General features: G+C 38.3%; 1 protein-coding gene and 1 long non-coding RNA gene across 5 annotated transcripts in view; one reads left to right on the top strand and one right to left on the bottom strand.

Annotated features, from left to right (window-relative positions):
* The window catches only part of DMXL2 (Dmx like 2), a 54728-nt gene extending 46043 nt beyond the window's left edge, over positions 1-8685 (bottom strand). For all 3 annotated transcript variants that reach the window (XM_040569667.1, XM_040569670.1, XM_040569668.1), the window contains exons 1-2: positions 8402-8685; positions 500-625 (exon numbers count right to left, since the gene is read on the bottom strand). In XM_040569667.1, coding sequence (XP_040425601.1) covers positions 500-625; positions 8402-8488 — 213 coding nt within the window. In that variant the 5' untranslated portion in view covers positions 8489-8685. The remainder of the gene's footprint in view (positions 1-499; positions 626-8401) is intronic.
* Positions 8686-8793: 108 nt separating this feature from the next.
* The window catches only part of LOC121075918, a 67604-nt gene continuing 52646 nt past the window's right edge, over positions 8794-23751 (top strand). For both annotated transcript variants that reach the window (XR_005823243.1, XR_005823244.1), the window contains exons 1-2: positions 8794-8982; positions 19568-19691. This is a non-coding gene — a long non-coding RNA (uncharacterized LOC121075918). The remainder of the gene's footprint in view (positions 8983-19567; positions 19692-23751) is intronic.

The raw sequence follows: 23751 nt of genomic DNA, 5'->3' as shown, positions 1-23751 counted from the left end.
TTTTCTGAAAAATAAAGAACTTCTAATTCATTACTTTGCAGGAAGCACAAATACACACACACAAATGTGTGTATGTATGCACGAATGACTTATTCTTGTTGTCATCAGGTATATGCAAGCATACAATAATGGCATTCACAAAGCAAGAATTTTAATCCCATTGCTATACAGTAACTAATACATATTCCTACATTTTGCGAGGCTTGTCATTGTACATCCTGGAAAGGTATAAAATCCATTTTTAAAAGATGTTTCCTGCTTTCTCCCTGCACCCCAACCCAAAACTTACAAAAATAAATTATTATTATACTAAAACAATCCTCTGAATAACATAAGCAGCGTTCCTCGGAAAGTTACAGATCAGTAAAAATATTTGTCACAAAATTAACTCAGTAATAGCATTAACATATTATGTTTAATTATTTCATTTAGAGTATTCATTTTTTCCTTCTTTAAATTTATAAAAAAAAAACAAACAACAAACAATTAAAATCCTTACCCTGCCTTGCTGTTGGGAGCACTCCACACAACTGACTTGGATGTTTCCATGTTTAGCACCAGGAATAATTTGTACACATTCGAAGTCATTTGCCAGAATAACAATGTCACAACCAGAACCATATGCCTGAAATAATTTTAAAAAGAAATAAATTTTAAAAGAAATCCAATTTAAAGTTTATTAAAAACAAACAAACAAAAAACAACAAAAGCACTAACAAACAACTAAATCATTATTAGAATTATTATGGTTTTAAAAAACACTGTGAAAATCTCCATTTACACAAATAATGAACTTTATGTTATTACTATGTAGAGAGTTTATTCCTCATCATCTTGGTAACATCAGCAGGATAAGCAACAAGTAAAAAGTGACTTTTAAGGGTCACTCTTCAAAGTCTTTCAGATTAGGAAAGATTCTTTCAGGAGGGAAAAGAAATTCTACCAGATGATGCTGACACCTTAAGAAACTTAAAGCTGTGGAAGGGTATGTCCCTCTATTCACAGATATGAACATACTGAGGTTTGATCAGTTTATGGACTAAGTGTGCAATAAAATAATGAATACTGTCATCTTGCCTTGGAATCATATGTTTTTACATTTACTGGACAGTGGAGTGTAACAACCATTGAAAAATAATGCCAACTGTCAGATGTTGACAGTATTATATTAAAAATGTTTCTTCTACTTTCAAGGGAAAAAAAATCTCCATGATTATAATTTTGTTTTCTCTTCAGCATCATAGGAAATGAAGAAAAATTCTGTTTGTCTGCAGTTACCCCATTGCTACTTTACACAACCATATTAGACTTTCTTTTTAAAAACGAAAGCAGAGCCTAAAGATATTTCTGCTATATAACACTGCTGCTCCTTAATATCAGTGAAAACATTTAATACAGGAACAATTGTACTCTTCCTGCATAACAAACTTACAAGGGTTGGTTTCCATTTTTATGGAACCAATTTTTATGTTATCAAGTTCCAAGGGCATGAGCAATATGAACCCATTTCAAAACAAAGTAGCAAAGGAGACCTTAAATCATCCACGGCAAAAAGAAATAATACGAAACACTTATTACAGAACTTAAGCTCTGTGCGTACTTTCACTTTTTGTTGTTGTTGTTGTTATTGTGTATTTTTCTAAAGTTTTTGAAGTTTTGTCCCCTGCACTCGTTATTGAATTTGCATAAAAATTCCTTAAATATGCCCCTCTTTAAAAAGAGTATCAAAGAGAAGTTTTTCCACAAGAATCCAATTTCTGCACTTTCGAGTTTTAAAAAAACGTGTTATAATAATAGATTTGTCTTGGGTATATTGTATTTCATTGTACGTTACAAACTACAGTCTAAATAATTTAAGAATAGGTTATAGTACAATGATAGTTTGCAGCATTTTCTTTTGGCAGGATAAGCACGTATGTCTGCCAACCTTTCACCTGTCCTAATGCACTGGAGTATTCTAAACCCCTTAATCACTCCAGATGCTCTGTTGCACTGAACTCCCACATTCAAGCATAGAAATCCCTTCCTTTCATCAATATACTAACAAGCTGTTTCAGAGTGAGAAATTATAGTAAGATGTCTGTTTCCTTAAAGTTTTCCACTGATTCCAATACCGATTCCAATACACATTCCAATACATATGAAGACTTCAGAAAGACTGTGACAAAATGTTCTGCTATTAGTTTCCCGAAGCCCAGAAAATCATTGTGTTTCTATAAATAACCTTCTTGTTACCAAAATATTTAAAGTAACGGGTCTTGCATGTCCTTGTAAAGAAACTTTTAAAGAAAAACAATTATTCCAGTTTCTCTCTTTTTTTTTTAATGCATTGCAATTTGTTGCTCCAGAAGATGTCTACTAGCACAGTCGTTAACTGAGAACATGTTTACAGATTTTACAATCTGAAGAAAGTTAGGTTCAGTAGCTATATACATTTTGCTTGCGAACACCTATTTTTGTGAGCATTATCATCACTGGTCAACATGCAAGCTTTTGATGTGGTCCCATATGATGTGGCCCAGTTGCTAAGTGCCTATCTGAACATGAAATGAAGATACTAATTTTACAAGTAGCTGCAGCAATGAAATATTCAAAGTAGCTACGCAATTGTACATAAAAATGAAAACTAGGTATGAAATGTAGACAGTCTGAAAGACTTCTGAGGCCATCTCATGAAAATAAAGTGACACAGTGTTGTCTTTGTGTGTCCTCAAAGTCTACAATCACTCTGGGAAGCTCTGAGGAACTGATAGTGGAGTATCAGTATACTGGAAGCAGGAGAGTGGAGAAAAAAAAACAAACTGCTAAAAGGTGGTTAGAGGGACATTATCTGTGTAAGAGAATATCCTGGCTCCTTCATGACTAGGCTGTGTAATTGTTTGACCCCGTCTGGGAGGTAACATATAATTACTAAAATTGAATATGATTTTTTCCAGAAAGTGGGAGACAAAAAGACTTGAGATACTGAAATAAGTTTCGGCACTGAACAGAAAATCTTTTTGCCTTATCGTTCTCCAACTTTTTATATTGAATTTACTGCAAAACCAACTCCACTGGTGGTGTGAAATGCTGGTCAGTCCAGCAAACATTCACAAGTAGGAAGGGAGATGGAGACCAGGATACAAATGCCCACAGGTAGACAAGAAAATAGAACCAACTCCTGCAGTTCCAATAATTTATTCAGAATTCAATATTCACAAGCAATTGAATCTCCTACTACTTTTCTCAAAGGGCGAGCAATTAAAACAGCAAAGAATCGAAAGATTCAAATTCAGTTTTTATTTCAACAGTCTGCCTCATAACTACTGATACAAACCTGCTAAAAAGATGTGATTTAAAATGTTGCTCAATACAGTTAAAAAAAGGCACTGATCCACTTAAAATAAGGTCTTAAACTTCTCAGATAATCCCTTGTTTCACTGTCGGTATTGATAACTTGACTTGCAAATTTCAATTTCAATTAAACATGATTTATCACTAGTTTCAGTCCTGTTAGGAGGAGTCAGGGACACGTGCCTCGGAATTGATATGGGGAAGGGTGCTTAATTTTCTTAAACGTGCATGCATATGTGTGCGTAGTTTGATAATGCATGAACCAGAAAAGACATAATAGCCGTGTATGGTTGTTTGTTAAGTAAGAGAACTCAGTATCTCGCTTCTTCCAATGTTTTAGTTTCTCCTCCTCTGTCCTCTATGTACCCCTTCTTATTATAGCAGCAAATGAACATTTTTCTGGCTAATTACGCTATTTAGCATGTTTTTATGAAGTTAACTGAAAAGGTTAACTTCAAATTAACTATTTGAAGGTTAATTTTAAATAAAAGGGTGTTTTACAGTAGAAGTTTTATTTTTTTTCTTTAAAGAATCATCAAAATGCAGAGATCTCTAAGTGAAATCTTACCACTGTCACTCTTATCTTTCCTTCTCTTTGCCTGTGCCTGGCACTGCACCAGCAGCTGACAGCACACCTGATGTCCTGTGCCAACAGAGGGGATTTAGTTCTTTAGAGGCCTCAGTTGGAACACATTCCCTACAGGTATCAGCCTGCCGCTCCAGGGTCTTTGAGTAAGTGCTGTCTCTTGGTTTTGGGGTCATTTTCTTAGTGTAGATATTTATTCTGAGAATGGCTCTTGTTTCTTGAAACTATGTAAAGCTATATTTACTTTAAAACTTAAGTTTATTTAAGAAGTACATCATACTGCCACTTTTGAGAAAAGGCACGCCCTCATTTTAAAATAATCATTCACTTTTTCACATTTATAGTCTCCAAGTTTTTCAAAACAGCAGGGGTCAATATACTTTCCAGTACTGAAAGGTATTTCCACATACCACCGTATATGTCTAAATACAAGTTTCCCATTTGATTACTTTTATGAAGCTTTTCTAATATACTCAATATATTAGCACATTTACACTAGAACAGAATGTGTTTCAAATTCTTTTTAATTTGTCCTTTCATTTCTTGAGCTGGTAACACAGTAGAAGTACCCTACACTGACAAAGAATAGGGAAGTGCCATAATATTTAACATGAGTAGTTCTTTCTAAAGGATTCAGCTGACAACATCTTCAGGGAGATCATTCATGGCAGCACAGACCTCTCCTGCCAGAAGAAGAGTGGCTCCCATATTTGTGGCAACAGAGTGATGATCTGCACAGCCTGATAAATGGAATGGAAAACTGGTAAGCCATATAAAAAGTAAAGGTAGAGAATAAGATGCTAAGATACTGTAATGTGTGAGAGCAGTGCAGAGGCCTCAGACAAACGGAGTTATAAGCAGTCACTGAATAAAACAAGCGCAGTAAAACCACCCACATGGAATTCTTGCCAACCTCCATTTCTAATGTCACTGATAACTTTAAAGAGAAAATTAAATGGAGTTGCAAAACTGCCAGAATGCAAGGATGACTTGCAAGATTCACATGCAACTAATAAGCTATAGTTTGCCAATGTCTGCTCTAACTGTCAAGATCTGGGACCACTGAAATGAACAATGACAAAGCTCTAATTGAATGCAGGAGCACCAGGCTTTGCCTCTGAAAAAGCAGGACATTGTGGATCCTACTGTAACAGTTCATGCTATATCCTTGATTTTCAGATACTAAGAAAGAGGCAGGTGCATCTTCATCCTTCACATGTCTGTGTTTTCCTATTTGGTTCTCTGATTGTAACAATGTTTTATAAATATGTAATATTTATTTTATATTTCTCTTTGTATATAAAATGATTCTCTTCTTTCTATAGCCTGCAAATCTCTACAAATTTGATGTGAGCGAAATAGACCAGAAGTTCTCAAGCTCTAATGTTTACTATTACGGGTACAGAGGCATTTCAAGATGGCAAATGATGTCAAAGAAACAAAATCAGAATCAGCAGCCAACAGTGGTATTAAAAAAAAAGAAGTTCACCTTTATTAAAACCTAAATTAAAGCCTGTATTGGCATTGTGAGATAATCTAAAAGTTCAGGTATTCCTCCTGTATAACAACACTTTTTTAAAGTTGCAGCTATAGATAGTAAACAGGTAAGACTAAGAAATTCCTATTTATTCCTATTAGCAATGAAGACACCTGGATTCTGAAACATTTTCAAACAGCTATCAACAGACAGAACATTTACAATCCCCCTTCTCTCTCTCAAATACCAGTAGAATTACAAATGGTCAATGCAAACTGGCAAAATAAGTCCAAAAAGCCCACCGCTAGCATGTGCCTGTAGAGTAGGCTTTCCTAAACTGGCATTGAGACAGATTTGTGATTAAATGCTTTACAATGTTTACACATAGAGTTTCACAGAAAAAAAATGTAGTAAGGATTCAGATGTTAACAGTCTATTGTGCCATTCATGTAAACATGACACAGTGGAGAACATACAGATTATATGTAATAAATAACAGTGGGATTTGCAAATCAAACTTTTACTAAGTGATTTTTCAGGAAGGATGAAGTAGAGGAGAAATGCACAGCAGAGCAGAAAACCTATTCTCAGTTATTGTGGAAGAACATTTTGCTTTTTTCATTGCCAAAGTTTACATACGTGTGGGAAACTCCACCTGCAACTGTTTCTGAAATTCATTGGAACAGGCTGTCCAAAGAGGCTGTGGAGTCTCCTTTCAAAATTCACCCAGATGCGATCCTGTGTAACATGGTGACGCTGCTTGAGTGTGGGGTTAAACTCTATAATCTCTAGAGGTCCCTTCCAACCTCAGCCATTCTGTGATTACACACAGTTCCAGGCCAAGTGTCAGTGCTGGCATGGAAGATGCCAAGAAGCTTTTTCAAAAACTAAAAAACTAAATTAAAAACTTTTCAGCTCCATCAGAAAAGTGCTTATGTACAGGTACCTAGACTGACTTTAGAAACAGCTATGTTCTGTTCAAAGTTTCTGAAAAAAAACAACCTTGAGTTTGGACAAAGGGCAGAAGTCATACAAACAGATTAAGCACAGCTCATCTTCCTTGTAAGAAACCACCTTATTCCAGGTCACGGGAAGTCAGACTGGTAACATACACAGCATCCAGAGTTAGGGTCAGTGACTGAAGTTGGGTCAGCTAAAAAAGGCTGCTTAATGACAAAAGCTACGTAAAATCAAACATGGCTTGAAAAATGTAGATAGTTTACAAGCTTTAAAAATACATTAGTTGCCAATTAGACTACAAGGTTCAAATACTGTGTGCTTTTTCTCTTTAGCCGGGGTGTGTACTTTGTAAGGCCCATTTATATAAATATCAGCTGACTGCCTGCAACTTTTGTGAATTCCTTTGTGGAAACACGGTTAACAATATTTGCTGAAATGAGAATGGGAAGCCCTGCTCAACAGCAAGTCAAATAGTGCACTGAAGAAGCATCACCAGAAATGACAAAAACAGAACTTCTGTCATTTAGTAATAAAAAAGAAAAAAAAAAAGAAAAAACTGTCTGATCCTAGCTCTTATTTCTTTGGAATTGTTTCACTCCCTGGTGTCACTAATACTAGCGTTTTAGCACATAAAAAAAAAGAATGGCAAACATTTCTTTTCCCTTTGTCATTCTCAGAATAACTAGATGCCATTCAGCAAAGCTTTAAAACAGTATATTTTTTAAGCAGAACATATCTGAGCTCTGGCTACACAAACCTGGAAGTTAAAAGCCTACCACAAATACAGAGAAAAGAGAAAAAGGGAAGAGGAAAGCTACAGCTGCAGAATTCCAGGAAATACATTTATTAAGTCATCCCCATCCCGTTAGCTACTTCTTAAATAAGTTATAAAAGAAAAATGGACACAGCAGACAGAGAAAACAGTGACTGAAGTCTTGGAAAAGTCTTACTTAAACTATAATATATGTCAATATTAATTTTTGATGTTATCAAAACTGTTATGAGAAATAGCAAAAAGTTGTCTTTTACAGTAGCAGTTTACTGACTTTTCAAATTGTTACAGAAAAGGCAACACATTAGAATGCGAACGCGAGTGTGTTACTTATATAAATATCAGAAGTAAGAAGTTCCTTTAATGTCAGTATGGCTGCATAGCAGCAGAACAAGGAAAGAAAGAAAAAGATGGCACCTTTTACTTCTGATGAATTTCAAGCATTCATTACTGAAATTAGACATCTGTGATAATCTAAAGTAACCTTTAAATGTTTGACAAGTCTGATGGTGGTTGTCTTAGACCAAAAATGATGCCCTATATCATATAATTTGGAATTTGTGTCTTGGCTAATATCTTGTAGATGTTAACATGAAGTCTAATGAGACAATTTATTTACAAATAACAACATACTGATTAGCTTTTAGTGTGCTAAGTGCTGCAGAAGGTGATCACTCGTTAAAATCAGACATCAGAAACTAAGGAAGTCAAAATCGACATGGGAATTGACAAGAAATAGCCCGTGGATGATAAGCAGATTTATTACGTAAATTCACAGACCCCTGAAATTTACCGAAGGTATCTCTTTTCATCTACTTTTACAGAAGCATCTGCCAAAGAAATTTGTGTTTTTTTAACCACAGTAACTGAAGCCAACCGCCCATGGATAGCGGATAGGCCTCTTCAGATGCCTGGTGCAGCAGAGTATTTTCTCCCTGCAGAAAGACACCATTCGTGTTCAGGAAAAGAGGAAAAGAAAAAAAAAGAAAAAAAAAAAAAGAGGCAAGGAAGCGACCCCCCAGGCTGAGGCCACCCAGCTCAGGGCTTTCCCCCAGCCCAGGGCACAGGGCCCCCGGCCCTCGGAGCGCCACGGGGGCACCGCAGCCCGCCCGGCCCCTCCCGACGGCCACGGCGGGGCCGGCCCTGCCCGCCGGGGGGCTGCGGGGCCGGGAGAGCTCCGGTGTCCCCCGGCAGCGCCCCCGCGGCCGCCTGTACCCCCCATAACCCCTCCGCTTTCGCCCCCCTCTCAGCGATCGCCCCCCTCTGCCGTTACCGTGAAGGGGACGTCCTCGACGCTGCCCACCGAGTAGCAGTTGTCCCCGGGGTTGACAGCGCCGGTGAGCACCTGGTGGAGGTGCATGGCGGCCCCCTCCCCCCACACACACCCCGGCTCGCCCGGGGACGGCAGCGCCGCGTCCGCCGCGTCCGCCGAGCACCGAGCGAGCAAGACCCGGATGGCTCCGCGCTCCCGCCCGCCTCACGGGCACGGGCACGGGCACTGCCCGCCACGGGGACGCGCACGAGGGAGGGAGGAAGGCAAAGGGGGGGGGGGGGAGGCGGCGCAGGCGCTGGGCAGCGCCCGAGTCAGGTGAGGCGCGAGCAGCAGCAACCGCCCCTGCGCGAGCGGCGGCAGCTGGGGAGGGAGGCTGTGCGCGCGCCCGGCCATTAGGCGGGTGATGGGTGGATGGGGAGGGGGCGGAAGCCGCGCTGTGAGGAGCTCGCGCGAGCTGCGGAGGCCCGCGTGCGGGACGCCTGAGGAGAGCTGAGGGGGGAGAGCGGAGGGGCGACAGCGGAGGGGCGCGGGGGGGCGGCTGAGGAGCCTCGGGGTGCCGGGCGCTCGGCTGACGCCTTGAGGTGAGAATGCGGCAGGGCGCCTCCTAGGAGCACGAGGGGGGGAAAAGAGTTTTTTTAGGGGGGTTTATCCAGCCGGGAGGTGGGCTGGAGAGCGGGAGGCGTGAGGGAAGCTCTCAGGTCAGAGGAGCCCGGGCAGCGCCTCGCTGACTGGAAGCCTGCGGCTGGACCGGCGATGCTCAGGTGCGCTGCACGCCGCAGGTGCAGGGAGCAGGCTGCCCGTTTATTCACGTTGTTTCAGAGAGTGTTTTTTTCCATTAAAGAGCGTCACTTTCTGTCATGTTTCAAAGTTCTCACTAAGCTCTTGGGAATCCGTGAGTGTTCCTCCAGCTGCTGTTCACGTTTGAACAGAGCCTGTGGGGTGGTACAGCCTGCAGCGGGTACCGGGAGCACAGTGGGCCCCCTTGGATCAAGAGAACTGCTTTGTGTCAATGATAAACAAGTGTTTCAAACTTGTAAACATCCATTTTACAGCACCTTGATGAGAAAACTACCACCCTTTCCTCTCCTTGGACGTTTATTCGTGGCAAGAGGCATAGGTCACGCATCCCAAGGCCCAACTGCACCCCAACGTTTCTATTTCCCCTTGCCTTTTTTTTTTCTTGCCTTATACTGCTTCTTGAAAGTACACATCTCTTACTGAACAAATGAGTTTACTCAGAATGCAGCGGTAAATTAAAATATAATGAAGTCACCTTTTAATGGGAAAAAAAAACCCACACCAAAAACCCAACAAAAATGTCAAAAAAGTAAGATTGACCCTATTCCCATGCTACTTAATGGCCGTTCCCTTTTAAAGGGGATGGTATCTCTATTTGAGACGAAATGGGAGATAACCATTTTGATCTTCAGTTGGCCAGGTTACATATGAAGCTACTATAGAACGTTCTTATGCTTCCACTGATACTTACTATTCCATGACTTTTCTGTTTAACTTCCACATAAAATGTGTGCTAACTTACAACTGATTTCTGTTTTGGTAAGATTTTTCAAATGCATGCGGCAGGACTTAAAGGGAAAACCAGTGTATTTTTGGAAATCAGTGGAATAAAGTTTAACTAATGCCTGAAAATATAAGGAGCTTTTGAATAGATAATCAGTGCAGGCAGGCATAATATTAAATAGGATGACAGGAGAACAGTATAATCTTAAGAAAAGCATTTTCCTCTCCTAGGTGTAGTAAAGCTATCTGGTTTTCTTTGCAAAGAGTATTAAGTACAAGTAGAGTACTTGCAGGACCACTTTGATCTTACTGGGTGACAGACATGGCTGGTGGGCTTTTAGCTCGGACTTCTGTTACCTAGTCAGACTAAGAGTGCCAGTAATTCTTATGCATGCCAGCTGTGAGAAAGACTTACTGTTTGAGCTGGTGAGGAATTTTTTTAGTGTTTGACTTGTGTGGTGCTCTTATTCCACTGTGACTTTGTTGTGGGACAGAGAATGCATGTTACTCTGAAGCTGGTAAGATTCCTCTTTAAAGTGAAAATAATGCCAAAATAGGGATTTCCTAGTAAAATACTGTGTTTGGGGCTGTGGAAGCCTATAGACATGGTCATCTCCATACGCAGACCTTTGCGCAAGGATTGCTCTCCATGTACCTGCAGATAAGCCCTTCCCATTCCTCCTGAAAAAAAGTATTTTCACCTGAGTTTTGCTGACAGATCAAGTTTCATTTACCTTGATTCATCCTTATTTGTGACTTAAATATCTCATGTTGAAATGGTTTTCAGTGCATATAACGGTGGTTTCTATGCACAAGAACATGTAGCAATCTCTCCCATTCTCCCCCCTCCTTCTCTCTCTGAGGGGAAAAAGAAACACGTAAGGGACATTTTTTTTCATTTTTGTTCCTGACTAGCTTGTTGCATTGTTCGATAACTTTGCGTAGGGTTACCAAGTAAGGAAAGTATTGGCAGTACCTCTACTGTAAGCTGTTTGCCCAGGAATTCCCTCCTTTGGCTTGAAATTAATTGGAATTGGGGGAGGAGAGGTCCTATTACTGCAGGAAAGCAGCTGCTGGACAGAACCAAAATGACAGTTTAATTTATGCTAATAAACCACAGTTGGAGCAGCACCTTAGTTGGAGATTTAAGAAGGTGTTAGGAACGCTTAGGGTACTTTGCTCCTGGCTTGGTCTAGCACAGTGGATTAGATGACCTCTCAAGACCTTGTTTGCATGGTATGTATGGATGACTCTTTGTTTGCCTTCTCCAAACTACAAGGAAAGAAAAAAAAACAAACCTGTAAGTATTCAAAGGTTGGGACTTTCACCTTCCTTTCTGTGGCTTCCTAAATGAGTGAGAGAGAGGTAAATGAGAGAGATCCAAATTTAGAAAGCAGGCACTGAGCTACACAGATGCTATGGAGAAATAACTTTTTTTTTTCATTTGCTGTAGGAAGGAATATATTTGCTTGGCAAAATAAGATGTTATACAGAATAATCAGAAGGAAATACGTGTTGGTATAGAAATCATGATTATAAAACAAGCAAAACCAAAACAACAACAACAAAAGAACATATAGCCATTTTTTTTCTAGGTTTGCTTAGTGGTAGAAGGGTAAAAATCCAAGTGTCTTATGGGGAGGGGAAGAAATGGTTCAGAAGACTACACTGTGGAATTTGCACAAGAAGAAGTCCTAAAGCACACATGAAAGAAATGTTCTGCCCATAGCCTGGGTCAAAAAAAAAAAGTCTGAAGAAACATTATGGAAGATAAATAGCCATATTGGACCGTGTTTTATTTCAGAAGTGAAATGCTGCATTCTTGACTTGGTATCTCGAAGAATGAGGAGCACGCCCTATTTGGACCACTGTGTCAGTTCCTGTTCTGCTGAAGGCCTTTACCTGTTCACAAGAGACAGAGAGCTTTTAAGCACAATGCTTTTATGATTCTGTGAATGTTTTCCTCGTGATTTGTGATGTCTGCCTTGAATCTTCACTGCATTCTTGAAAAAATTGTATTTTTATTTGAAGAAAAGCTACTTTTTTTTTTTTTCCTTTAGAATTCAAATTCAGCTGTTAGCTTGGAGAAAATCACATGCTTCAACCCATAATATGTGGCACCTCTTTTCTGCTATTAATTTCTAAACTGGAATGTGTTTTTGTTGCTGTACTTTTGGTATTACTGAAAGAATAGGATTGGTCTAATAACTTTGTAAACTGTTGCTCATTGTGTGCTGAAGAAGACGTTCATCTGTGAAGGATGATCACTTCTATACTGCTGCAAAGACCTTGTTACAGCACCATTTTTGCTTGGATATTTTTAAAAGATCATGTTTCTAGAAACTGAAGGTTCTCCTTCCTCAAGGGTACATAAATGCTGAACGCTTTCTGCAGTAGTTGGGTGTCTAAACGTGTCCACCACTGTGGACCATTACTCTCCTGTAATCACCAATGCTTCAATTTTAAAGAATGAAGCTGAGTGAAATAAAAAAACAGTAACATTAAAAGCTGCTCCTAAATTGCATCTTTTCAAGAGTTCTTTTAAACCACAATCAGAAACCTGTGGAGGGAAAGAACCACTGTTTTAAAAGTGTAATCTAATTAAATTGTGGGGTAGGGAAAAAGACAGATAGTTAAAACAGCACAAAGGATTTGAGGCACTTGTTCAACAGTGCTGACTCCATGACTAAGGCAGGTGATTTCTGGGAGCCCTGTATCTTACTTTTCTTCAGAAGCTTCAACGCTTTTCTTTCCTTCCTTCCCAGTCTGTCTAATCATGATGCCAGCTCCAGATGGCTAGAATTTTTGGAGAGAGTTGTATGGGATGGGATTTTTTTTAAAGCAATGATTGAGTTGTTTGTTTATTTTTCTGTTGTAAATACCCAAATGCTAAGAAAGCAGAGACAACGTAAACCCGAGTTACTCCAAGTAGTGATATGTGGCATAACATTGTACATTAGTGACATACAATTAAGTATTAACTAGTCCTGTTGGTTCAGTTTATTCTTTTTGCTCTCTGCTAAACGCTAATGCTATAGAGAATATTAGTGAAATTTCTAGTGAACAAATGTTTGGAATCACTTTCAGAGAGTTTGGATCCTAACATAATGTAGGAGGCACTGTTTTAATAAATATTTTTCATCAGATGGAAGAATGATGCTTTCTACTTTTGCAGTTCTGATCATGTGTATCTTCTATAAATCTCACAAGCATCAGGAAGAAAAGGATTAAATGCACGTGGTTATTTGTGAACTCACTGGTGGGATTCTAAGTGCATATTCTTCAACTTTCACTCTAAATGATGATTCAGTAAAACAACAAATGATTTTATAGTCAATTACATACAAATAACTTTCCTGATTAAGCATTCTATATGAGACTGTGTTTTGAAGACAGTAGATGTATATGAAGGATTTTCCAGGCATTTCTCCTGGTCATATTTTTAAACAAACAAACAGAACCTCAGACACATATGTCCTTAAGAAGGGTGAAACAAAATTGAGTTGTATTATGCTACAGTAAGGTTTTAATTTTTATGTCTCAGAGGCAGACATTTCTGTCCTTAAGGTGATAAAGGTGTAACGCGGTTATTTATAGTACAGGCTCTTATCTAGGAACTGGAGGACACCAGAACAAGATTCCGATTGTGAATTTCTGAAGCCTGATTTCAGGTACAGACTGTTTCTTCAAGGAAGAACTAAGGAAGACTTGAATTAAAAGCCTTTTTGGGGAACATATGCCAAAACACTCCAGACCCTCATTTGAAAAGTTTATTCTCAATTTATGTGTGTTTTGCTTTCTTGGTAGCTCTTGTACCATGTATTTCTGCAAATTCATGGTGCTTTGTCACTAATACATCCTTACTTTATAAGAAAGCTATTGTTATTCCAATAAGAGCAAGAATCTGTAAGGGAGTAGCTTTTCTCTTGTCTTATTTTCATTTTGCATTCCTATTGGTACTCTCCTTGAATTTTACTGGTACTTATGTAGAATGTTTTTTTAAAGCAACATATAAATCTACATTTTACTTCCTGTGTCATTCTGCCGAACTTATTTCCTATGTGTATCTGAATGTATCCTAAAACAACAGATTCTTAAGACTCACTGGCTTTTGGTACCTTGAGTCCACTGTAATGTTATCTACGCTTCAAATGATTGTAATATGGGCTTTTAAGTTGCAAGTGAAAACAACTGAGCTCTTAACATTATAGCTGTCACTTTTGTGTCCTTTGAACTGCAGATGGAACTAAAATATGAAATCATTTATGTATTTAGTTGTTGAATGTCACTATGAACCTATTTTCTTCTACATTTGCAATATTAAAAACAATAAGCACTATTTTTCTAGATAAATGTATATTAGCATTGGTGGAGGAAAAGGAGTGGAAACAGTATCCAAATAGTTTAATTTGTGTTCCTTATGTACTCAACAGAGCAATCTGAGGAACAACTCATGTAGGGTACCGAACTGTACGTTTTTCAAAGTGCTCTCTGGAAGAGTTTACCAGTTTCTTGATTTTGCAGGGAATGCAGCATGAAGAGAGATGTACTAAATGATGCTGTGAACTAGTCCGTTGTGCAACAGTTCACAGTTCAGTGTAATTGATCTGTGCGCACGCTGCTGGGGTTTGATTTGGTTTGGTAATTTTCTGAGGGCTAATAATTAACTCTTCAGTACTCAAGTCAGTAGCATACGCTCCGTGACCTTGTTGATACTCAAGAGCTGAACCATTGCTAGTTACCCCAATAGTATTTTCTTGTGTTGAGAACAACAGTGTAATGCCTGTATATATTGGGGTGTGGCTTAGGCAGTGCAAATGTGGTTACTCTGGGTAACTTTGGGACCACAAGCGTTATGCATTTCCAGTGAGCCTATTAAGACCATTTGAACCATTTGAAATGAAGTAAAATAGTTATCAATATTCTTCCTTACTGATATAACTGAGGCATATCTCACCAACTCTGCTCACTGATGACATTTATTTTTATACTCGAGTTTCTCTTGTCTAATTAACTCTTAAAAAGCTGTGGATATAGAACTGAGCATGTACTTAGTAGTAACTGAGACTGTACAGGATTCTGATATTTTTCTCTATATATCAATCAGACTAAAAAGTTGAAAATACAAAATCTCCTGAGAAATGAAAAGTTAAAAATCTTTTTTTTTTTTTTCCCCCAAGTATCTCCAGTCTGACCGCTTTGTGACCATAAGAAGCAAAGAACTTATATGCCTCTCTAGATTAAAACTAAATTCACGGGAATCAGTTGCACTGAATATTATTTAGCTGTTTTTATCCTTTCTAAAACAGTCTCAGTGAAGTAAACTTCAGGAGGTAGGAAGCAACAGTAATGCTTGTGAGCAGTCTTTTAGTGAGTTAGGTTTGAGTTACTGGCATTTTCTTAATAAAGTGTCAAATTACCATTTAATGATGTACTTATTTATTTTAGATCAAGGAAATACTTTAGAGACAGAGTCCTGTGTTCAGAGGTAACTGCAAATAGACTTACTAGGAAAGGGACTGACAGGTATTTGCTTGGCATCTGACCAAATGACTTCAGATGACTGACTTCTAGATGCTTTTCTGTTTAAGTACTAGTAGCTCAAGTTGCAAGTGGATGCTTAGAGACTTAATCAGAAAAATAACTGGGGATTTTGCCTTTCTTTGCTCCTTAATGGCAGTGACCATGTAAGATCTTTAATACATATCCTATGGAGCTTGCAGCTGAAGTTGGTCTCTTGATTTATATTGTTTCTGTGATTTTTTTCTAAGTACTATAAACCCTGCAACTGAGACCTTCACAAAGCCTCTCTCCCTGAGCTTGCTTAGTCATAGGTATTTTGTCATGAACAGTTGCTATCTAAATTTTTACTTCAGGAAGGCAGAAGTTCATCATCTTTGTGTGGCTGTGGGAGTTAGTGAGCCATAACTGCAGTGGAGTTCACTTAACTTCAGCAGAGGTTGCTTGGTTTAACACCTGTTCGTATTTTTGTGTCCACAGAAGAACCTTGGCATTTTTTTTAGCAGTTATACAAAGAAAATTATTAATATTTAAAGTATATATGTTATATATTTGCAAATGCCACTCAGGATGTGGCACTTCTGGCACATACCTCAAGAGCAAAGTGCTTTCCCTGTATTCAGTTGCTAAAATAAATTGTGTTTCATGCAAGATTTTTCAGAGGTCAGTTCAAGGACGACATGTATGATCTGTGAAGCTCTATGGACTTCTTAGTTTTAAATTGGTGACTGGCATTCCTTTGTGGGATTTGCATTGCTAATAGTAAATAATAAAAAACAAGTTACTGTTAACAGTAAGCTAAATATATTTCCCAGAAGATTATAAATGGAACAACTAATTCTTTTTACACCTTCTCTCCTGCGAATTTGAGGGATCTGTAGAGGTTTATAACTGTGGAGATTCACTGTGCAGGGATAGTTAAGGATGACTGATTGCCAATCAACATATCTGTAAGGAGCATGTAGATTTTACTCTAGTCTTCAAACTGATCTGCACAATGCTTTAGTATGTGTTAAAGTGAAATTTGCTTGAATCTTTATATTAAGTAGCACTGAGAATCTCTAGGATTATTTTGGGATGTGAGCTGTGTGTTCTGATCTTGCAGACAATTCTGAGATAGTAATAAAGATGATGCCTATGAGAAACATCCTCTTGGTTCCTACAACCGCAAACAGGATATGAGAAATGAACTGAATGCTAGCCATTATTAATGATAGTGGGCAAAGAGTTCACTGAAAGGGCACTGTGCCTATCCTGTTACATACCTTAAATTAAGTTGAGACAAAAGGTAAAATTTGGACCTAATTAAACCCATGGTTTTTGCCAGTGACTTGGTGGGAAGAGTGTTTCAGGTTTTCTTTAATTTGTGTGTGTATGTCTTTGGGGTCTTGTGTTTTCTTACCCGTTAGCTTGTGCTCGCCCCCACCCCCCCCAATGCTTTCTGCTTTATTTTTCCCACTCCATCTCCCTAAACTCTTGAATTCCCTAACTCAGGTTGATCAAATGCAGAAGTCCCTTGTACATACTATTGAAATTCATGGTGGGGTAAAGAAGAGAACTTTAATTAGGCTTATGTTGGTGGACAGGCTGCAGTGAGCGCCTGTTGTGGATGCCCCGTCCCTGGAGGTGTTCAAGACCAGGTTGGATGATGCCCTAAGCAAGCTGATCTATTGGGTGGCATTCCTGCCCAGGCCAGGGGTTTGGAACTAGATGATCTTAAGGTTCCTTCCAACACAAGCCATTCTTTGATTCCGTGATCGTTCTGGCTCACTCGGCACGGGAGGAAACTAATGTCAATACCTTTGGTTAGAGGAAGCAAGTGGTAGTATTAAGGAGAGGGCTTGTATGTGCCAAACACCTCTGACAGAGCAGCAATGCGTGCATGTTCTGAGGGTGTGCATGAGTAAACGAGTTAAATGTCACTGATATTTGCCAGCAGCGTGATATGGAAATGCTGCCCACTGCATCACACAGATCTGCTACCATCTGTTCACAAAGGTTTGCTGTGGTAAGAGGAGTAGAAAATTGTATAATTTTCCATATGTTAAAATTGTGGAAAAACTTGCTTTTTTTTTTTTTTTTTTTTTTTTAATTTTCCTCTGGATATTTGTTTTCTGAAAGTCATCTGAAAACAAGTCAAATCTCTTTGTTCGTAATATTTTGGAATTTCCATGGATGGTATAAATATAAAGGAGCCTTATCAATGTAAACAATATTTTTCTCTGTATCTGATCAACATTATGTTTTGCTTTGCTTTGCTATTCCAGCAAGTATATAAATCCAGAAATTAAGGTAGCAGGACAAGCAATCTGTTATTTGAATCTTATGGTATTTCTTATATATTACTAATGAAGTACCCAAAAAGGTTCATTTCTTTATGACCTTATAGTTATCAGAGTCTATATTTTCATTTTCAGAGTTAAGCAAATCAAATAAAAAATGACAATTGCTGCTGCGTTTGTTGGTGAAGGGTGTTTGCCATCATTCTTGGCCAAATAACCTATTTAAAGCAGCTTTATTTTGGCACTGCCTGTGCAGTCCAACCAGGGCTGTGCGGTGGTCCATCTGTATAGTGCCTCAGACTACGAGCTTTTAGTATCAGGGATAAATGTTAAGGTCTGAAATGTACGGTTTTACTAAGAGGACCAGCTGTGTGACAGTATGAGTAGGGCCGCAAACTCAACATCTTGGATAGCTGTTTTTCCATCTGTTTGGACACCAGCTGTGTTGTGTTACTGAACCATGCTAAAAAATGTGAAGTACAGCATATAGGATCTATAAGCAGTGTATTCTGATGTTCAAATGGTCTCCAGTTCGCTGTCCCAGCACCTCATTGTGATATATCAGCCTGTTCTGGAATCATCAGCTTTCATTTAGCTAAAGCATCTGTCACTGTTTTGCTGACAGATTCTTGTGATGAGATGGTGATGGGAGCAGTAGTTGCTACCTCTTACCTTCTGCCTCTCCTCATTGCTCTAGAGATTCCCTAGAATAGGAGACATCCAGGCTGAATTTCTTCTGTTTCCAACTGCGTTTTGTGGGTGGCAGCACAGTACCCCGTGTCTGTTGCTGCAAGTGGTGGGTGAGGTCAGCCTTGCATTTGTTCTGCTTTGTATCACAGATATGAAGTAACCATAGCAAGCTTGAGAGAAGCCAAGTGCTCTCCATTTGGTTCTTGTGCTGGGCTCAGACTCAGCACAAAGATTAATTATTCCATTATGTCTTAGCCTGAAATGCAAAAAAAATAAAATCCAACTTTGAAAAGGAGAGATGCCTAGGAGAGATGGTTCAGCATTGCAAATGACTTAATTATTTAGTCCTGCCATGACTAAGAAAAGTAGTAGATATAAATCAGCTACATTGCAATCTAGCTATATAATAATTTATTATGGTTTGTATAGCTTAATTTGATGCTTGGGTGCTTAGACCTCTAGCACCAGTGTAGAGTCTCCATGTGTGCAGTTGTCCTAACAAAGTCACTAACAGATTAATTTATAGAGCTGGCTGTTGACTGAAATCCCTGTTCTGCAGAAAACTTTGAAACATTATTAAATTTAAACCAGAACAACTGTGAAGCAGGAATTCCAAAACTCAAAAAAAAAAAAAAAAAAAAAAAAGTTGATGTAATAATTCAGTTATTTGGGACTGTCAGACACTGAGCTGCCTGAAAGGTGATTTTTATTTTTTTCTTTCCACCCCTTACTCCACCTAATGTGGGAAACCTGGGAACTGATGCTGCAAAAGCATCAGAAATTCTTTCCAATCCCAACTGCAGAGACTGAAAATAGCTCTACCTTTTTTTTTTTTTTTTTTTAAAATGGGGAAGAGAAGTGACGGGGTCTATGTATTTTGCTCTATGGAGCCCAGAGTCCTATAGAAATTTTACTGTTATCTGCAATTGTGTTCAGTCATTTCGTAGTCATGTTGACCTGACTATACAATTTGTATTTTTTTGACGGAAAAAAATATATACAATATACATAAGTTGTGCATTTAAAAAAGTGTGTGTGTGCATATATATATATATATATAATATTGTTCTGTTTCTAAAATTTGGTCTCTTCACTGTTCCATGTTCCAGGGAGCAGGGTATTTGAATGTTGCTTGTTTTTCTCCTATTTCCAGCTGAGAGCAACTGAACAGATGGAGGTGGGAGATAAAATGACAAGCCAGCACAGCCAGTGTGATTTATTTATTTATTGAATCTGGGAGGACAACACACTTATTGCAGAAAAGGCAGTAAAAATATGTAAGTACCTTTTGAGTGGTGTTCGCCTGTGTGTCAAAATTTGCTTTAGTTTCTCCCCGGATGCAGTAGGAGGGGAAGTAGTCTGTGCTACTATACATAGAAGGGGTTGGATTCATAAGGTAACAAACACTAGCATTTCAGAACTCTGCCAGGTGGTGTTAGCTGTGAGAAAGTTCTGTGATTCGTTTGGTAAAATGTTCCTCATGGTAACTGAGGTGCTTCAGACTTGTTGGTTCTGCCAATGGTAGAAATCACCACTGGTCTGATTAGATGTGACACTGGTCATAAAGGAAGCTTCTTATGACACTGCTTTTCTTCATGATTTTTCTGCCTAATAAGGTGCAATTGTAAATTATTTTTGCCTGTAAGTTCATCTCAGAGTTCAGTAGACCTTAAATTTACTATTTTGAAAAAAATATGAAGCACCTACACAAAATATCAAAATGATTCACTAAATTTTCTTTGCCCTAACCAATCAAGGGAGAAAATGAATGATCACTTCCATTAAATTCTCTCCTCCATGTTTTGGAGCATGCAGCAGGTAGAACAGCATTGAAATTGGATGTCTAGTAGAAGATCCAACACGAAGGGGTGGGAGGAGGCTGGAACAGTTCTGGATTCTTATTTGCAGCTAACATTTTTGGGAAAAGGTGTTGTCTGCAAGGTGGTGTCCAGATGATTTATGCTAGCCAAACAAATACGCATTTGTATAGCTTTGTTCTCAGCTATGCTATTCTTAAATATTTACTGTTTGGTTTCCAGTTTAGTGTCCCAAAGTGCAAATTTGTTCCTCTTTGCTAGCAATTAGTAAGTAGCAATACTGTGAAATAGATCAGAATAATTGCCAAAGGAATACTCTTGTATATGCCTTGGAAAAATGACTAAGCATCCTCCAGGGCAACATCACATAACATTTTATGTTCCAGGAAGAGCATATACTGACAGAATGGATGCTTAGAGAGAGACAGCAGAAGCCTTTCAGTCTTCTTATTACAGTTTTATAAGTTAAAGAAAATATCTCTGGGAACATGGACAGTTGCAAACCAACTCCCCTCTTCCCCTGAAAACCCGAAAGATTACAAAAAACATGGAATATCCAATTTACTTAGAGAGAAAAAACAATTTAGGAATAGGGGCAGCTGTTCAGAGAAGTGATCATAGAAAAATTCTGTCTTCCTTTGTCTTGAGAGCAAGAGACAAGATCTTTGTCTTATAGTGACTTTTAGCTTTGTTCTTTATTTCCAGAAGTACGTGTGTGTGTTTGGTGTTGTGGGCTTGACAGACACCAGAGAACCTTCAGTTATGAAGCTGTTCTTCTGATCCCAGAATCTCTCTCTTCATGCTATAATCAAGGAAACTGTATTTAGAAATGGCCCTTACCAAAGAGATACTTGGGACCTTGGTTAATGCAAATCAGCCCTATTCTTCTGTCTTTAAGCAGGCCCATGTGTGCTTGCATCACTTCAGGGTCATTTTCCATCTCGTTAAAATGTCGTTCAAATATATATCTCCTTTACGTATCTATCTCTTCCTTTTAATAAAAACATAAAATATATATTTTAGTATCTAATGAATAATGTAAGGATGGGGAAAAAATGCAAGATAATTTTGCTAGCTTTTCTGTGCTTTATTTTAACCAGTCTGCATCTGTTGATGTTATCTTGTCAAGCTTCTCTGAGGGATGCATACTGAATGTTAAAGTTACATAGCACCAGGGGAAAGGAGGCAGGAACAAACATATATTATATACATTACATATGCATTATCTACATATGACCCTATAGACTTGCATGTCAGATGATATCTGATATTATAATTAGATCACAGAGTAGCAGAGGAAGGGGAACCAGTCATTTTGTCATCCATCAGACAGCATAAAGTCATTACAGACAGAAACCTTTATGAAATTGGACATGATTAGTTTGGAATGTGAACCATACAACCACTGGTGATGATATAAAACTTTATTCTGAGGTATACTGTTACTAGCATAACATTTTTGTATTCCTTACACTCAATGTACTATAGCAAGATTGTGTAGAAGTAAAAAGCTTACTCTTTTTGAATAACAATCAGTATTCAAGAACCAAGGGAATGGGCAATGCTCTCCTTTTTACAAACTAAAATATCAAAGGAAAAAATAGAATTGCTAATAAGAAAAGAAGATGCTTAAACTGCAAGGATAAACTTGATTTCAGTAGTTTTAGATTTAAAGTGTTAGTCTTAGAGTCGATCTTTCAAATACAAAATCAAAAGAACTGTTTAGATAACACACCTAGAAAACTGCCTTTCTGCATACATGAATATTGTTCCGCTCTGGCAGAAACTGCGTACTTTAAAAGGGTAGATTTTTGTCTTGAATGATTTATTGTTTGTACATATTTTGTTAAGAAGTAATTAGAAGGTTGACAACCTGACCCTTGACAACCCCCTTCCCTAGATCTGATGAAAGAATATCCTTTTAATACGTTTCCTTTATTCGGGCTGAACCAGAGTATTGCTTGTGGAAGAGTAATTTACTGGTGGCAAAAAGAGAATAAATTCATAGAGTTTCGCCTTCAAAGCTCACTTATAGATCAACCATGCAGTCATACAAAGCATGCTTGTCAGTGCTGGATTTTAGTATCAATTGATAGCAATGATAATAAAGGATCTGTTGATTTTTACTGTAGGAGCACATTGGCTTTTTTTTCGTTGTATTTGACACCAACTAATTAGGTTGGTCTGTTCTCAGAACAACAGCATAGAAACAGCTGCTTTCCTGTATTGTTATTCTGTGGCAGGATTTTGTTGCTTGCTAAATTGAATACTATTCAGTTAGAGTTGAGGCAGGAGTAGTATTGATTCTTGTGAAAGCACACAGAACTCTCGAGATTCTGTACTCCCATTTATTCATCTGTTTAAATTTAGTGCTGGTCATAACTATGTGGGTATTTTATGAAGGCTCAGAGCTTGGGGATGGCCAAAGCATGCTGAAATATTTCCACCTGAAAATACACATAAAAGATGGTAAATTGCTGACCTTTATTATTTTTTTAAATAGAACATTAGTGACACCCAGTGGTTATATTTGATTATGGTCTGATACACACTATAAAACTTATTGTAAGCCTTTTTTCCTTGTAAAAAGTGGACCTCAAAGAACCTGCAGAAAAACTGTTTGAGGTCCATGTGCCTTTCTTGGGTATATATTCTTCATGTACTTTAGGCTCACAAATTTGAATAAGTTTAAGTAAAGGGAATGAAGAAAAAGATAAAGGTACCTCAAATTTGTTTTGAAACAATTCTCACTTTATTACATGTTTAATAGCAGTGAGAAAAGTGTTTTTTTTTTTTTTTTTTTTTTTGCATGTGTGTGATATAAGGAGTAATTTCCTTTTCCTTTTTCTCTATCTCCCCTTGCTCCCCTCTTTATTTCACACTTTAAAATAGTACACTGTATCAGCATATAATTCAGGATGGGAAAGGGCTAGACAGTAGGAATTTCATACTCCAGCAACACAAAGATGGTGTGGTCGTATTAGTACCCTTCTGGCCTTTAGAAAGTTAGAGAAAGAAAGGAAAAGGTGAGTTGAGAGGGAGATGGAAAGGGGTGGGGGTGGGGGGAGAGAAAGGAAAAAAAGAGGTAATCTAATGAATATAGAAACTTAGCTTCTGAACCTATCTCTGTACACCTAGGGTGTGATGTAACCTTTAAGCTTCATGGGACTGATTTGGGTCCAATTCCTTATTTTCACATGTGAGCAAGTTGTATAGTTCTATATATGTTTGTTTGTCATCTGTTAAAATGGTGATATCAGTGCTTTTGTATTTTTGAGATTAAATATACTAAAGCTTAGTGAAGGGGGGCTGGCGAGGGCTAGGGATGGGACACATGCTGATGCCATATCCAGGTACTTAAATTGGTGGACTTAAACTTTGTCCTCTCTCACAGAGAAAGGAAAATGTCTTTCACCAGTAGGAAGGGAAAATATGGCTTTATGGAGGAGGAAGCCTGTTGCAACTGATCTTAATCAGTATGAAGTCCTATTGCTGTTAAGGAAGACTGTGAGACTTCCAT

Source organism: Cygnus olor, chromosome 11 (genome assembly GCF_009769625.2).
Source record: "Cygnus olor isolate bCygOlo1 chromosome 11, bCygOlo1.pri.v2, whole genome shotgun sequence".
NCBI classification, from domain to species: domain Eukaryota; kingdom Metazoa; phylum Chordata; class Aves; order Anseriformes; family Anatidae; genus Cygnus; species Cygnus olor.
The sequence above is the reverse complement of the archived record's forward strand: the minus strand, read 5'-3'. Positions and strand labels throughout refer to the sequence as shown.